A 14,591-nucleotide genomic window follows, 5' to 3' on the forward strand; every position below is an offset into this window, starting at 1 on the left:
CACTTGAGGCCTGGGCCTCCGACTCTGAAGTATTCTAGTATATGAAGTAATATTCCATGATCAACCATGTCGAAGGCGCTTGACATGTCAAATTGTAGTACGAGTATGTTCTTACCAGTTGCAATTGTTTTTTTGAATGAGTTCATTGCTGCCACTAGTAAAGTTTTGGTGCTGTGATTTGATCGAAATCCTGATTGTGACTCATGTAGAATTGAGTGTTTAGTTAGATATTCAGTGAGTTGTTTCGTACCTATGCCCTCCATTATTTTGGTTATGAGCGGAATAGATGCAACTGGTCGATAATTAGTTAGGTCCATTGTGCTTTTCTTAGCATCTTTTGGCAAAGGAGTGAGTAGGATGTTTCCTTTATTCGTGAGGAATAGACCATTTTGGAGTCTGTGGTTTACTTGGTCCGTAAGGTCTTTCTTGAATTGTTTTGAGGCGGCTCTTATTAGGCTAACAGGGCAAATGTCTAGTTTGCATTGAGATTTGCCATATTTTTTAAGCCATTGTGAGAGTTCATCTACTGAGATTTTGTTGAAGTTGGTCCATGAACGATCAGCTGGGTATTCCCCAGGTTTTGGATCTAGGCAATCAAGGATGCTTGTATGATCAGTGGTATTAGTAGGTATCATGCGTCTGAGTTTTATAATTTTTTCGTTAAAATATTTCGCTATGTTGGTAGCGGATGGGGTGTCTGTGTTGTTAGAGGTAACCGGTGTAGTGTTTAGGAGTTTGTTCACGAGTGAGAAGAGCTTATGTGTATCCTTGTAGTTTGGTCCTATTATGGTTTTGTAGTACATTCTTTTAGTTTGTCTGATTTTGTATTTGTATTTTCTTTGCAACTGTTTCCAGTCGTTAAGAGTGAATTCATCTTTTTTCTTGCTCCATATTCTTTCCAGTCTTCTGACCTGTGTTTTTAGGTCTTTCAATTTTTCATTAAACCATGGTATGGAGTTTTTTCTTTTAGAGGATTTACTTTGGAGCGGTGCTATACTGTCTAGTATTGCTGTGCATCTGTTGTCCCATTCTTGTAGAAATTGGGGTGAGTCTGTAGGAGTTGCTCATTCGTCAGTATAAAGTTCTTGCCAGAATGTTAGTGGGTCTATTTTGCCTCTTGTGGTATAGGTTCTTTTTTCTTGTTTTCGTTGTGACCCTTTTGTTTTCCAGGAGAGGGAGGTATTTGCTTTGTAATGGTCTGACCATTGTGTAACTGTCCATTTTGTGTCTGTGATAGTGAGGATGGGCTCTGATGAAAATTTGTAAGTTATAATGTCTAGTGTGTGTGTCCTTTTTTGTAGGTGGGTTGCCTATTAGGCCAGTGGAGCTCCCATAGTTGGATGAATTCCTTGCATTCGTTTACGTTATTTATGTTAGTGTCTTCAAGGTGTAGGTTAATGTCCCCTGCTATGAGGAGGTTCTGGGAGGACACACAAGTGTTTGATATGAAGTTCATAAAGTGTGTTTGTGAATCTTGCCAGTTGCCCAGGGGGCCTGTAGAAAATGATTAGGTTTAGTTGATCAAGTAGATCGGGGTGGTTGATTCTAACTGAGGCTATTTCAAGTTGGGGTAGGATGGATTCTGCTGTTGTAGTAACTGTGAATTGTGATTTATAGATTATTGCTATGCCTCCTCCTCTTTTTCCTTCTCTTGTCCAATGGGTAATTTTGTATCCTGGTGGACATAGTTCTAAGATTATTGGGTCTTTGGAATCATGGATCCATGTTTCGCTAATGATTAGGAAATCAAGGTGGTCTTCCGTGATCCAGTCGGTCAATGTTGTGGTTTTCTTGTCTACTGATCTGGCATTAGTGTAACCTATTTGCATTCGTTGGTATTGTTCTTTTGTATTCAGGTTTGTGGTAATATTTATTAGTCTTCTTTCTCCTTGATGTGATGGTTTGGAACGTTCTCGCTTTCCTATTCTTTGATGGGGTTCCTGGATGCTAGGTTTTTCATGGTCTTCTTTGTCTTTTTGGGTGTGCATGTTGTGTTCGTGATTTGTTTGTGGATTATGAGGCTGTGATTGTCTGTGTCTGGGGTTGTAGGTGCCTGTTGTAGTAGGGTGAGGCAGTAAATGGTTAGGAGTATTTTACTGGTGTTCATATCAGTGTTAGTATGTACGTTAGTTTGTGTGTTTAGAATGTTAGGGGTTTGGCAGTCATGTGAGTCAAGATCTAGGTCAGTGTAAACATTATATTTGGGACAAAGCGAGCAAAGTTTAAATCATTGCAAACAGTACACTTAGATCGAAGTAGGCAGAGGCATTAGAGGTCTTACAGTCTTTTACATCGCATATAAAGCGTTTAAACATCTAATAAGCTGCCTAGCATATAAACAGTGTTTGAGCATCTACTAAGCTGCCAAGCATATAAACAGTGTTTACAGCATAACGTTTTACAGCATTTAAATGAAGTTGTTGAGCATTTAAAGAGAGAATTCCCCCCCCCAATTTGCTACAGTGTTATAAGTAAGCACAGCATTTAAATCAAACTGCTACAATATTATTAAGCAAGCGCAGCATTTAAATCAGATTGCTACAGTGTTGTTAAGCATGCACAGCATTTAAATCAGATTGCTACAGTGTTATTAAGCTAACACAGCATTTAGATTATTTAAAGGAGCGTTCTGTGTGCTATAGTATTGGTAGGCAGCACAGTTTTCAAATAATTTACAGGAGCATTTAAAGGTAAGCTTTTACATTGTTACTGAGCAAGTGCAGCATTTAGATCTTGTAGAGGCATTTAAGGAAGACTTTAACAGTGTTGCTGAGCAAGTAAGGCAGCCTTTGAATTGTTTAGGAGCATTTGAGGGAAGTCTATCGTTATGTTACAGTGTTGTTAATCGTGTACAGCATTTAGATCATTAGGAGCGTTTACAAGAAGTCTTTTGCATGCTGTAGTGTTGATAGGTAATGCTTTTAATTCATTCAAAGGCAATATTTACCGGAGGCAGCACAGATGTCTTTTTCGCATGTTGAAGCATTATCGAGTAAGTAGAGTGTTTCATTCGTTCCGAGGGAGCATCTATCGGTAGGCCTTGGTGGTCGGTGGGTAGGATGTGGTCAGCAGCTCTGATTTTGCTGTCGGGTTTGGTATCAGGACTTGTCGGTGGGACACGCTGCTGGAGTTCAGCGGCGGTTAGGCAGCTGGGTCGTTTAGCTGCGGTTGTGGGTTCCATTCGGCTGCGCGGGCTACTTTGTCGGAAGTTAGCGGAGGATCTGGTCGGTCACCCGATTCGGCCCTACCTCGTGGCAGGTCCGATGGGTTTGGCGAATTCCTCGCCTATAGCCGCACTGTCTTTACCGTCTCGTTTTATTGTCATGATGCTGGGCTACTTCCGCACGCTTCTCAGTTGTAGCTGTATGGTCCTTCTCCGTCCGCCAAGCGACCGCGTGGTTGGGTTCACTGCTGTCTCGCGACTTGGTCAGGCGGGTCGTTCTCGCCGCTAAGGTGGTTGCTCGGAGCTGCGGATTGCAATTTCAGCTTGTCTCTGTTATCTTCGCGCCGTGAGTTGTTCGGGGCGGTCCTCAGGTCGCAGTCCGTGGAACTGGTTTTGTTTCTCAGTGGCCTGTTGGTAATTGGGCCGGGGTCTCCAGCGGTCCGTAGGTCCACGTGGGTTGCAGATTCGCTTTCCGATCTCTCCCCGTTGTGTATGGATCTCTGGGGATTTTTCGGATCAGTTTCAGTCCGTTTCGGTTTGTCTCCGGTCCGTTCCAGAGCATTTAGTTCCGTTCGAGGATGGTCCAGGTAGGTCAATTTGTTCGAGACCTCAGGAGCTCGTTAACAGAACTCACTACCTGTCTTGGCCCTGAATAATCAAACATCTGAATTTAGTATCCTTTAACCAACATGTTATTGAAGTCATGGTTATAGCACAAGGAGAGAGCCTGAAGCTGCCAGTGAGTTGAGAAATACCTGGTAGTAACTCAGAGGGAATAAGAAAAACTATCCCTGTGGGGAACCACCTGAAAACAGGTCCATCATTCTGCATGAGAAACCCCAAGAACAAGCAGACAGCTTTGAGTGTGCATATTGAGGGGGGGGGGGAGGACACCTTAAATACTGCTTTTTATTTGCTGTCCTCTTTTCAAAGGAGAGACGATGCCTGAAAACTGCATGAAGAGTGACAGGCTCAGTAGTGTCCAATTACCCAATGAAAATAATCTAAATGTTATCATGAAGGATCACAGTAAGAACACACTTCACAGCAAGGATGGGTCTGAAACAGGACCACCCAGGATTTTTATTATTAGGCTGTAACAATCTTCATGGATCACATAACTAATCTGGCCTTAAAATACCACACGTATAGAGGGGAATATTGATGGTTCTGCAGATTGTTCCTCTAATTGGGGGAAGGGGGGGAGAACAGTAGCAACATTCCTGCTGAAATATTAACTCGGTTTAAAACTGGAGCTGCACAGGCCTTGCTGTGCCTAAGAGTATTCCCCACTCATTTATCAGAATTTTATAAAGGAAGACAGAGAGCCTAGCATGCTAGACTTCTTTTTGGCACAGCACTTCAGTAAATGGGCTGCTGATCTCACCAAAATGGGAGTGCAGACCTCAGGTCAAACAGGACAATGACGTCCTATGAACATCCCACCCAAGTTGCAACCCCAAACAAGGCTTCATGACCCAAAGGGAGCTCTGAATTAAACAAAACCCTATGTACTAAGAAGGAAATATATCACAGGAGTTATATCAGCCATAAAGAAAGTCCCGATCAAGTGAAACAGCATTATGAGACCCAGGCTAATGGCAGAGACCCCAGTAATGGCAACAATTGTATATCAGTTTCAATAGAAAACATTTCTTACAGTAAAAATAAATGTGTAGGTGATGACTTTCCATCCGAACAAATTCCCTTCAAAAACTTTGTTGATCATGCTCTCAGTGGCGCTATTAAAAAGAGTAGAAACAAGTCCTACAGATCAAACTCAACACTGGTGTGCAAAGTTTAAATAGCTCAATCCCTGTTTTGAAGCTTCAGCGTGCAATTTTTCACATAACTGTAGATATGGTGGAACATCATACATTTTGGGGTTTATTTTCAAAGCACAGACTTACAAAGTTCTATACATTAGTTTATAACTTTGTAAGTATAAGTGTTTTGTAAATATGCTTCTGTTTCAGCGTTCAAGCCTTTCAAATGCAACTAATTTTGTACACTGGATATGCATTAATATTGTCCACTGCTTAGCTAACTGTAAAAGCTAAGATGAATCGGATCCTTCAGCAAAAGTGGATCTAACTTCATCCAATCACACTTCCATAATTCTTACTGCAAGCTTACCTCAACTCAGCTACTCGGGCAATGGTATAGTTTAAGTCTGACAAGAGTACAGTGGCAGTTTCTTCATCTACTGTGGATAGAAGATGCCTAAAATGTGGATTGAGGGGATTTGAAGCAAGAAGAAGCTGTTGTTGACAAACAGAAAGTGGAATTACTCAAAATGGACTTGCAAGATGTGGGAAAAGGCACTTTTCTGTGGCAAAGGCACTTTCCGCCTCTTTGGAAACCAGATCTGCATATACCAAAGTGATTTCCACATGAAGAATGCAAGCAAGAGTGTATGAATGTGTCTGTTAAACATCTGTTGAAGATTATGGCTTGGGGTTGAATGATAGCAATACATTGCAGAAGTGCACAATTCTATTATCAGAGAAACTCATTCCAGGTGACTAAGTATTCCAGGATAATAACGTCCCACACCACTAAGCAAAAAAGTTGTTCACTGGAAGAAATCTAAGATGCTCTCTATCCTTGATTGACCAACCCAGTCAACAGACTTAAATCCAAATGAGAACTGGGGAGAAGATTTCACAGTATTGTCTACAATGACATCTAAATTTTTTTCTTAGGTGCTAACTCCCAAGGTAGACACTAGCATTAGGTAACTATGATTTGCATTATTCTTCCCAATGTGCATCACTTTGCATTTGTCCACATTAAATTTCATTTGCCATTTGGATGCCCAGTCTTCCAGTTTTCTAAGGTCTTTCCGCAATTTTTCACAGTCCGCATGATTTAACAACATTGAGCAGTGTTGTGTCATCTGCAAATTTAATCTCACTTTTCGTTCAGATCATGTATAAATAGCACCGGTCTCAGCACAGATACCTGTGGCACTCCACTATTTACCCTCCTCCACTGAGAAAAATGGCCATTTAACCTTAACCACTGTTTTCTGTCCAATAACCAATTCCAAATCCACAACAGAACATTTCCTCATGAGAGACTCCTGAGAAAAGTAGAAAGTCGTAAGACAGGAGACACTTTGTCAAAAGATTTCTGAAAATCCTGTGGTAAAATTATGTATAATCATACCTGATAATTTTCTTTCCATTAATCATAGCTGATCAATCCATAGACTGGTGGGTTGTGTCCATCTACCAGCAGGTGGAGATAGAGAGCAAACTTTTGCCTCCCTATATGTGGTCATGTGCTGCCGGAAACTCCTCAGTATGTCGATATCAAAGCTCCATCCGCAGGACTCAGCACTTAGAGAATTACACCCACGAAGGGACACTCTGCCCAGCTCACCACCGCCGAAACGGGGGAGGGGAATTAACCCAGCTCATCCCCACACAAGTGGGGGAGGGGAATCCGTCCAGCTCATCCCCGCGGAGCGGGGGAGGGACACCACACCCGCCGATGCGGGGGGATCTGGCTTATCCTGCAACCGCAACCGCGGGAGGAGCTGACTGACCCTAACACCGCCGAAGCGGGAGGGGTACAAAGCTGCCCTACAGCCGCACGAAGCGGGAGGGAGTGCCGGCAGAATTTTAAGTCTCAATCCAGCCCCGTAAAACGGAGGGGAGAGGAATGCAGCAGCTCACTGTAACACAAACTCGTCTTAACTCTTGAAGAATCCAAGTGAAAAAAACTTGAACACGAAGTCTTCCTGAAGTAACTGAAGACTAAACTTGAACCTGAAATGCAACCAGAATAAAAACAGTACAGATATCTGGGAGGGGCTATGGATTGATCAGCTATGATTAATGGAAAGAAAATTATCAGGTATGATTATACATAATTTTACCTTCCATATCATCAAGCTGATCAATCCATAGACTGGTGGGATGTACCGAAGCAGTACTCACCCAGGGCGGGACATTGAAATCCCTGACCTTAATACTGAAGCTCCAAACCGGGCCTCCGCCCGTGCAGCCACAGTCAAACGGTAATGCTTGGAGAATGTATGAGCCGAAGCCCAAGTTGCCGCCTTGCATATCTCTTCCAAGGAGACGGATCCGGCCTCTGCCATCGAAGCCGCCTGAGCTCTCGTGGAGTGAGCCTTCAGCTGGAGAGGCGGCACCTTCCCTGCGGTCACATAAGCCGCTGCAATGGCTTCCTTGACCCATCTTGCCACTGTAGGCTTAGCAGCCTGCAGACCCCTACGAGGACCTGCAAACAGGACAAACAGATGATCCGATTTCCGGAAATCATTGGTCACTTCCAAGTATCTGATGATGACTCGTCTCACATCCAGATATTTAAGAGCAGAGTACTCCTCTGGGTAGTCCTCCCTACGAAAGGAAGGGAGACAGAGCTGCTGATTCACATGGAAGCGAGAAACAATCTTGGGCAGAAAGGAAGGCACTGTGCGAATAGTCACTCCTGCCTCAGTGAACTGCAGAAAAGGCTCTCGACATGAGAGCGCCTGGAGCTCGGAAACTCTACTGGCTGAAGTGATAGCCACCAAAAAGACTGCTTTCAACGTCAGGTCTTTCAGAGATGCCCTCGACAAGGGTTCAAACGGCGGCTTCTGCAATGCTCTTAGCACCAGGTTGAGATTCCACGCAGGCACCACTGAGTGCAGAGGAGGGCGCAGGTGATTAACTCCCTTGAGAAAGCGCACCACATCTGGCTGCGAAGCCAGGGAAGCACCCTTCAGGCGGCCCCTGAAGCAAGCCAGAGCCGCTACCTGGACTTTAAGGGAACTGAGCGACAGGCCTTTCTCCAGACCTTCTTGCAGGAACGCCAACACTGAAGAAATTGAAGCAGTGAAGGGAGAAAGTGAGCCTGCTTCACACCACGCTGCAAAGATACGCCAAACCCTGGCGTAAGCAGTAGAAGTAGAGCGCTTCCTCGCTCTCAGCATAGTGGCGATGACCTTGTCTGAGAAGCCCTTCTTCCTCAGACGCTGCCGCTCAATAGCCAGGCCGTAAGACCAAAGGGGGAGGGATCCTCCATCACCACGGGACCCTGATGTAACAGGCCGTGCTCCACTGGCAGCCGCAGAGGATCGTCGACTGAGAGCCTGATCAAGTCCGCATACCAGGGACGTCTGGGCCAATCCGGACCCACCAGGATTACCCTGCCGGGATGCTTTGCCACCCGGTCTAGCACCCTGCCCAACATGGGCCAGGGCGGGAACACATAGAGGAGCTCTTGTGTCGGCCACTGTTGGAGAAGAGCATCTACTCCCAGGGATCGAGGGTCCCGTCCTCTGCTGAAAAAGCGCGGCACTTGGCAATTGGCCGATGACGCCATCAGATCTAGGCTCGGCTGGCCCCAGCCCTTCGTGATGTCCAAGAACGCCTGAGCAGATAGCTGCCACTCTCCGGGCTCCAAGGTATGGCGACTGAGAAAGTCCGCCTTGACATTCATGACTCCGGCAATGTGGGCCGCTGAAAGCTGCTCCAGGTTCGCTTCCGCCCACTGGCAAAGATTCATAGCCTCCTTGGCTAGAGGGGCGCTCTTGGTACCTCCCTGGCGGTTGACATAGGCCACAGCCGTGGCATTGTCCGACAGGACCCGTACAGGCTTCAACACCAGTACCGGGATGAACTCCAAAAGCGCCAACCGAATGGCTCTGAGTTCCAGGAGGTTGATAGACCACTTTGCCTCTGCAGGCGACCAGAGCACCTGCGCTGTCCTTCCCAAGCAGTGGGCTCCCCAGCCCGACAACGAGGCGTCCGTCGTGACGACAATCCACTCTGGGGTCACCAGAGGCATTCCCGCAGACAACTTGTCTGTCTGCATCCACCAGCTCAGCGCCTTGCGCACTGCTGGATCCAAGGGAAGGCGCACAGCATAATCCTCCGACATCGGAGTCCAGCGCTGCAGCAGGGAGTGTTGTAGTGGTCTCATATGAGCCCTGGCCCAGGGCACTACTTCCATCGTGGCCGTCATAGAGCCCAACAGCTGCACATAGTCCCAAGCCCGAAGAGGAGAGGCTACTAGGAACTGGTCCACCTGAGCCTGATGTTTGACAATCCGATTGTCTGGCAGGAACACTCTGCCCACTTGGGTGTCGAATCGAACTCCCAGATACTCCAGGGACTGAGTCGGGCGCAGCTGGCTCTTCTCCCAGTTGATGATCCATCCCAGGGAGCTCAAAAGAGCAACTACCCGGTCCACAGCTTTGCCGCACTCTGCATAAGAGGGGGCTCGGATCAACCAGTCGTCCAGATAAGGATGGACTTGGACTCCTTCCTTTCGCAGGAAGGCCGCTATGACCACCATTACTTTGGAAAAGGTCCGCGGAGCAGTAGCCAACCCGAACGGGAGGGCTCTGAACTGGAAGTGTCGGCCCAGGACTGCAAAACGCAGAAAGCGTTGATGAGGAGGCCAGATGGGAATATGCAAGTATGCTTCCTTGATGTCCAAGGATGCCAGGTACTCCCCTGCCTTCACTGCCGCTATAACAGAGCGGAGAGTCTCCATGCGAAAGTGCCGCACTTTCAAGGCCCGATTGACCCCTTTGAGGTCGAGGATAGGCCGGACAGAACCTCCTTTCTTTGGTACCACAAAGTAAATGGAGTAACGCCCCTTGCCAAGCTGATTTTCTGGCACCGGGACGACCGCACCCAGGCGGATCAGATTGTCCAAAGTCTGCTGCACTGCCACAGCTTTGACCGGAGACTTGCAGGGAGAGAGTACAAACCCGTCTCTTAAGGGTCGGCAGAACTCTAGCTTGTAGCCATCTCTGATGACTTCCAGCACCCAAGCGTCTGAAGTTATTGTGGTCCACTCGCCCAGAAACGAGGACAGCCGTCCTCCAATCTGCAGTGGGGCGTGGACCAAGACCTCGTCATTGGGTACGAGACCCTGGGGGAGGACCAGAGGGAGCACCTCCGGGACGGCGGTCTCTGCGAAAGGAATGCTGCTTGGGGGAGAAATTCCTCTTAAAGGAAGAGGGGGCAGAAGAACCCGACCTGCCCGGGCGGTACCGACGGGCTTCCTGAAACCGTCCTCTGGAGGTACCGGGACGAGCACTAGCCCGAGCCCTGACCTCTGGTAACTTCTTGCCCTTAGACGTGCCGAGATCGGTCACGATTTTGTCCAGCTCGACCCCAAAGAGCAGCTTGCCTTTAAAAGGCAATCTAGCCAGGCGGGATTTAGAGGCGTGGTCAGCAGACCAATGTTTCAGCCAAAGCCACCGCCGCGCAGAGACTGTCTGAGCCATGCCTTTAGCTGAGGCTCTCAAGACATCATACAGCAAGTCTGCCAAATAGGCTAAGCCCGATTCCAGGGCCGGCCAATCAGCCCTCAAGGAATGATCCGAGGGGGAAGCCCGCTGCACCATAGTCAGGCACGCCCTGGCCACATAGGAGCCGCAAACTGAGGCCTGCAAACTTAAAGCAGCCGCCTCAAAGGACGACCTTAAGGCCGCCTCCAATCTTCTGTCTTGGGCGTCCTTTAGGGCCGTGCCACCTTCCACCGGCAATGCCGTTTTCTTAGTCACCGCAGTGATTAAAGAATCCACGGTAGGCCACAGATAGGCCTCACGTTCACTCACAGCCAAAGGATAGAGGCGGGCCATAGCCCTAGCCACTTTAAGGCTCGCTTCCGGGACATCCCATTGAGCCGAAATTAAGGTGTGCATGGCATCATGCACGTGGAAGGTTCTAGGCGGGCGCTTCGTCCCCAGCATAATGGCAGAGCCAACAGGGGCTGAGGGAGAGACGTCCTCCGGAGAGGAAATCTTCAAAGTGTCCATGGCCTGTAACAACAGGTTGGGCAAATCCTCTGGGCGAAAAAGCCGCGCTGCAGAGGGGTCATCCGCTACATCCGAGCGGGGATCCGTCTCCTCCAAGGAATCCGCAAAGGACCGTTGGGAGACCTCAGACACGCTGCCCTCATCTACATCGGAGGAGACAAATTCCTCCAAGGCCTGGGAATCAACCCGAGGGCGTTTACCTCTGGGAACCTCAACCTCTTTACCAGACGAGGGAGCAGGGGCAGCGTTATGCATGAGGAAGGCCTGATGCAGCAGCAAAACAAACTCGGGGGAGAACCCCCCAGACTGTGCACTTCCGCAGCCTGGGCAACAGCCCTAGGCGCACCCTCAACCGGCGCTCGCAATAGCGGGGGAGAGACATGCTGCGCATCCAAAATGGCGTCCGGCGCGAAACTCCGCGAAGGAGCCGCGCGGGAAGAACGGCTCTTAACTTTAGCCGCTTCTGTGCCGTCGCCCAAATTAAGGGCGTTCATGGCATTAATGTCTCCAACCTCAAGGGCGGCCCAAGAAGAAGCCGTCCGAGCCGCGTGGCCGGCCAAGATGGCGGAGGCGAGGAGCGGGGGATGGGCGTTTATGGCGGGAAAAACCGCCACGCCGGAGGAAGGACCGGGACATTCATCGGTCACGAAACTGTCACCCAACAAGGGCGAATCAGGCTTTAAGACCCCCGCATCCCCTCTAGAAGCGCTCAAGCGACCCGGGGAGCGACCCTTTGCGCCCTCGCCCTCCGACGCCATATGCCACGAGGAGAAGAATCGGGGAACCCCCTGCCCGCTATAAAAAGGTAAAAATTACCTGCTGTCCGCTCCGAGTTGTAACGACCTGGTGTTCCAGTGAGTAGCTGCAATAGACGCTTAAATAAACGTCGAAATAAACGCCTTTAAGGACGTTCAAAAATTTTTTTTTTTTTTTTGTAAACGGAGCCAGCGGGAGGGGGGAGAAAAGGAGGGACCTGGCACCACCAGGTTTGCACTTGCTCAAAAGAGCCCTCAACCCCAGGCACTCAACAAAACCTAAAAATTAGGCTTGGAGGCCTAGCCAGAGCTGCTGCTGTGTGTGACCACCACCTGCTGAGATAGAGAACATACTGAGGAGTTTCCGGCAGCACATGACCACATATAGGGAGGCAAAAGTTTGCTCTCTATCTCCACCTGCTGGTAGATGGACACAACCCACCAGTCTATGGATTGATCAGCTTGATGATATGGAAGTGATTATTTGTTAAAATATCTAAAGTAAAATACCCTCAACAGCAATTGTCCCGTGTGATTCAGTGCAATACTTCCTAGCCACAGTGATGAAAACTCAACAGTGATTTTTTTGTTTCTGTCTGATAAAACTTTGCAAAGTCTTTCTCCTATCTGATATGCCAAAACATCTTTCTTCATCATTTGTAAAAATATTTAAAGTAAAATTACTCTCAACAGCAATTGCTCTGTGTGATTCAGTACGATACTTCCTAGCCAGTTGTACCATCCATGTTAAAGTTCTGAAAGTATAAAGAAATTGTACTAACCTTTACAGCCAAGCTTTCACTGGAAAAGGTTGCAAATGCAGTATGTTTCTGAAAAAGAAATAGGATCTATTACTTAAAGTAGCAAAGTAAGGGCTCTGTTTACTAAGTTACGGTAGTGTTTTTTAGCATGTGCTATGTAGGCGCCTATAGGAATATTGTGAGTGCCTACACAGTTAGCGTGCACTAATGGTTAGTGCGTGCTAAAAGCACCAACGCGCCTCTAGCACGGCTTAGTAAATGGGGCCCTAAATCTTGAAAGCACATCCTCTCAACACTATGATTAGAGGTTTCTTAGCATGTGTACAACAAACCATCAAATAAATACGTCTAGCATAAAATACCAAAATGATGCTAGCAACTAGGTTTCATAGTAAAATTCACAATTAAAAAAAAAATACACACCAGCAAGGATAGGTGTGTGGCAGGAGTAAGAAGGGGAGAAGGGAAAAGGAGAAGCATTCCTCATAGAATTATTTCTAATCCATCTACACGCATTTTTGTGACTATCTGAATTTGTTATGTGCATATTTGTGACCAGAACAGAGAGGAAAAATAAAAAAATGAAAGCAGAGAGGCAGCCTTGACTGCAGGAGAGACACACACACAAGAGGGAGTGTGGAACAGAAAGGGGTAAATGGGATGGGGCTGAAAGTAACTCAGAGGGAAGGCATATGAAGATAACATGTAACTTGCAGCCTTTGAAGGGTAGTACATGCTCAAGGAGGGATCTGCTGGATGGAAAAATTAATTCTTACCTGATAATTTTTTTTCCATTAGTCCCAACAGATCAATCCAGAGACTTGTGTGGGCTGTGTCCCTCTACCAGCAGGTGGCGAGAGAACCTCCGAGGTTTGCTATATGTGGACCCTTGCAGCCAAGTAAACCTCAGTATGAATGATACCAAAGCAGTAGAATGGAAACAATAGAAAACTCTCCTGCCATTGTCAGACCAAATGCCCAACATACTTCCACCACTAACAAATTTATTTGTTTTTATTAATCAAATGAAGGAACATTCAGAACGAAACCCGAAAAAACTAACCAACCGGAACAAAACCGCAGACAGTAAATCCAGGGGGGCCCTCTGGATTGATCTGTTGGGACTAATGGAAAGAAAATTATCAGGTAAGAATTAATTTTTCCTTCCATAGTGTCCCACAGATCAATCCAGAGACTTGTGGGATGTACCCAAGCAGTCCTCAAGTAGGGTGGGACACCACCAACCTGGCAGAAATCACCGACGAGCCAAACACTGCATCCTGCCGAGCTGCCACATCCACCCGATAATGACGAGTCAACGCATGGACCGAAGCCCATGTAGCGGCTCTGCAGATATCTTTCAGAGAAACCAAACGGGACTCTGCATAGGAGGAAGCCTGAGCTTGCGTAGAATGAGCCCAAATTTGCACAGGGGCTTACTTGCTCAATGCCACGTAGGCCGAAGTGATGGCCTCCTGCACCCAACGGGCTATGGTGGCCTTGGAAGCCATATGACCTTTCTTACTGCCTCCAAAAAGGACAAAGAAATGGTCAGAAAGACGAAATTCATTCGTCACCTCCAAATACCTGAGAAGAGCCCGTCTCACGTCGAGGCAGCAAAGAGCCCGAAATTGCTCGGGGTAATCTTCCCGGCAAAAAGTCGGCAAATGCAGACACTGCCCTAAATGGAAACGAGAAACCACCTTGAGCAAAAACAAAGGAACTGTCCTAATTGATACCCCCACCTCCTTAAAACGCAGGAAGGGGTCTCTGCAAGAAACAGCCTGCAACTCTGAAATTCTCCGTGCCGAAGTAATGGTTACTAGGAAAATTGCCTTCAATGTAAGATCCTTAACCGTAATCCCCGATAAGGGTTTGAAAGGAGGACGCTGAAGCACTTTAAGAACTAGATTAAGGTTCCAGGATGGCAGAACTGGCACATGTGGAGGACGCAACCGATTTACGCCCCTCAAAAAACCAACCACAGCTGCGTGGGAGGCGATCGACGTCCCCTGAAACCGGCCCTAAAGCATGCCAGAGCTGCCACCTGCACCCTAAGAGAACTCAACGAGAGTGACTGCTGTACACCCTCCTGAAGAAACGAGAGGATAACCGATACC

The 14,591-nt window shown here is 47.5% G+C and overlaps 1 protein-coding gene across 2 annotated transcripts in view; it reads right to left on the reverse strand.

Annotated features, from left to right (window-relative positions):
* RNPC3 (RNA binding region (RNP1, RRM) containing 3) overlaps positions 1-14,591 on the reverse strand; it is an 85,344-nt gene that overhangs the window by 57,280 nt on the left and 13,473 nt on the right. For both annotated transcript variants that reach the window (XM_030205435.1, XM_030205434.1), the window contains exon 2: positions 12,493-12,540. In XM_030205435.1, coding sequence (XP_030061295.1) covers positions 12,493-12,540 — 48 coding nt within the window. The remainder of the gene's footprint in view (positions 1-12,492; positions 12,541-14,591) is intronic.

Source organism: Microcaecilia unicolor, chromosome 6 (genome assembly GCF_901765095.1).
Source record: "Microcaecilia unicolor chromosome 6, aMicUni1.1, whole genome shotgun sequence".
In the NCBI taxonomy this organism is placed as follows: Eukaryota; Metazoa; Chordata; class Amphibia; order Gymnophiona; family Siphonopidae; genus Microcaecilia; species Microcaecilia unicolor.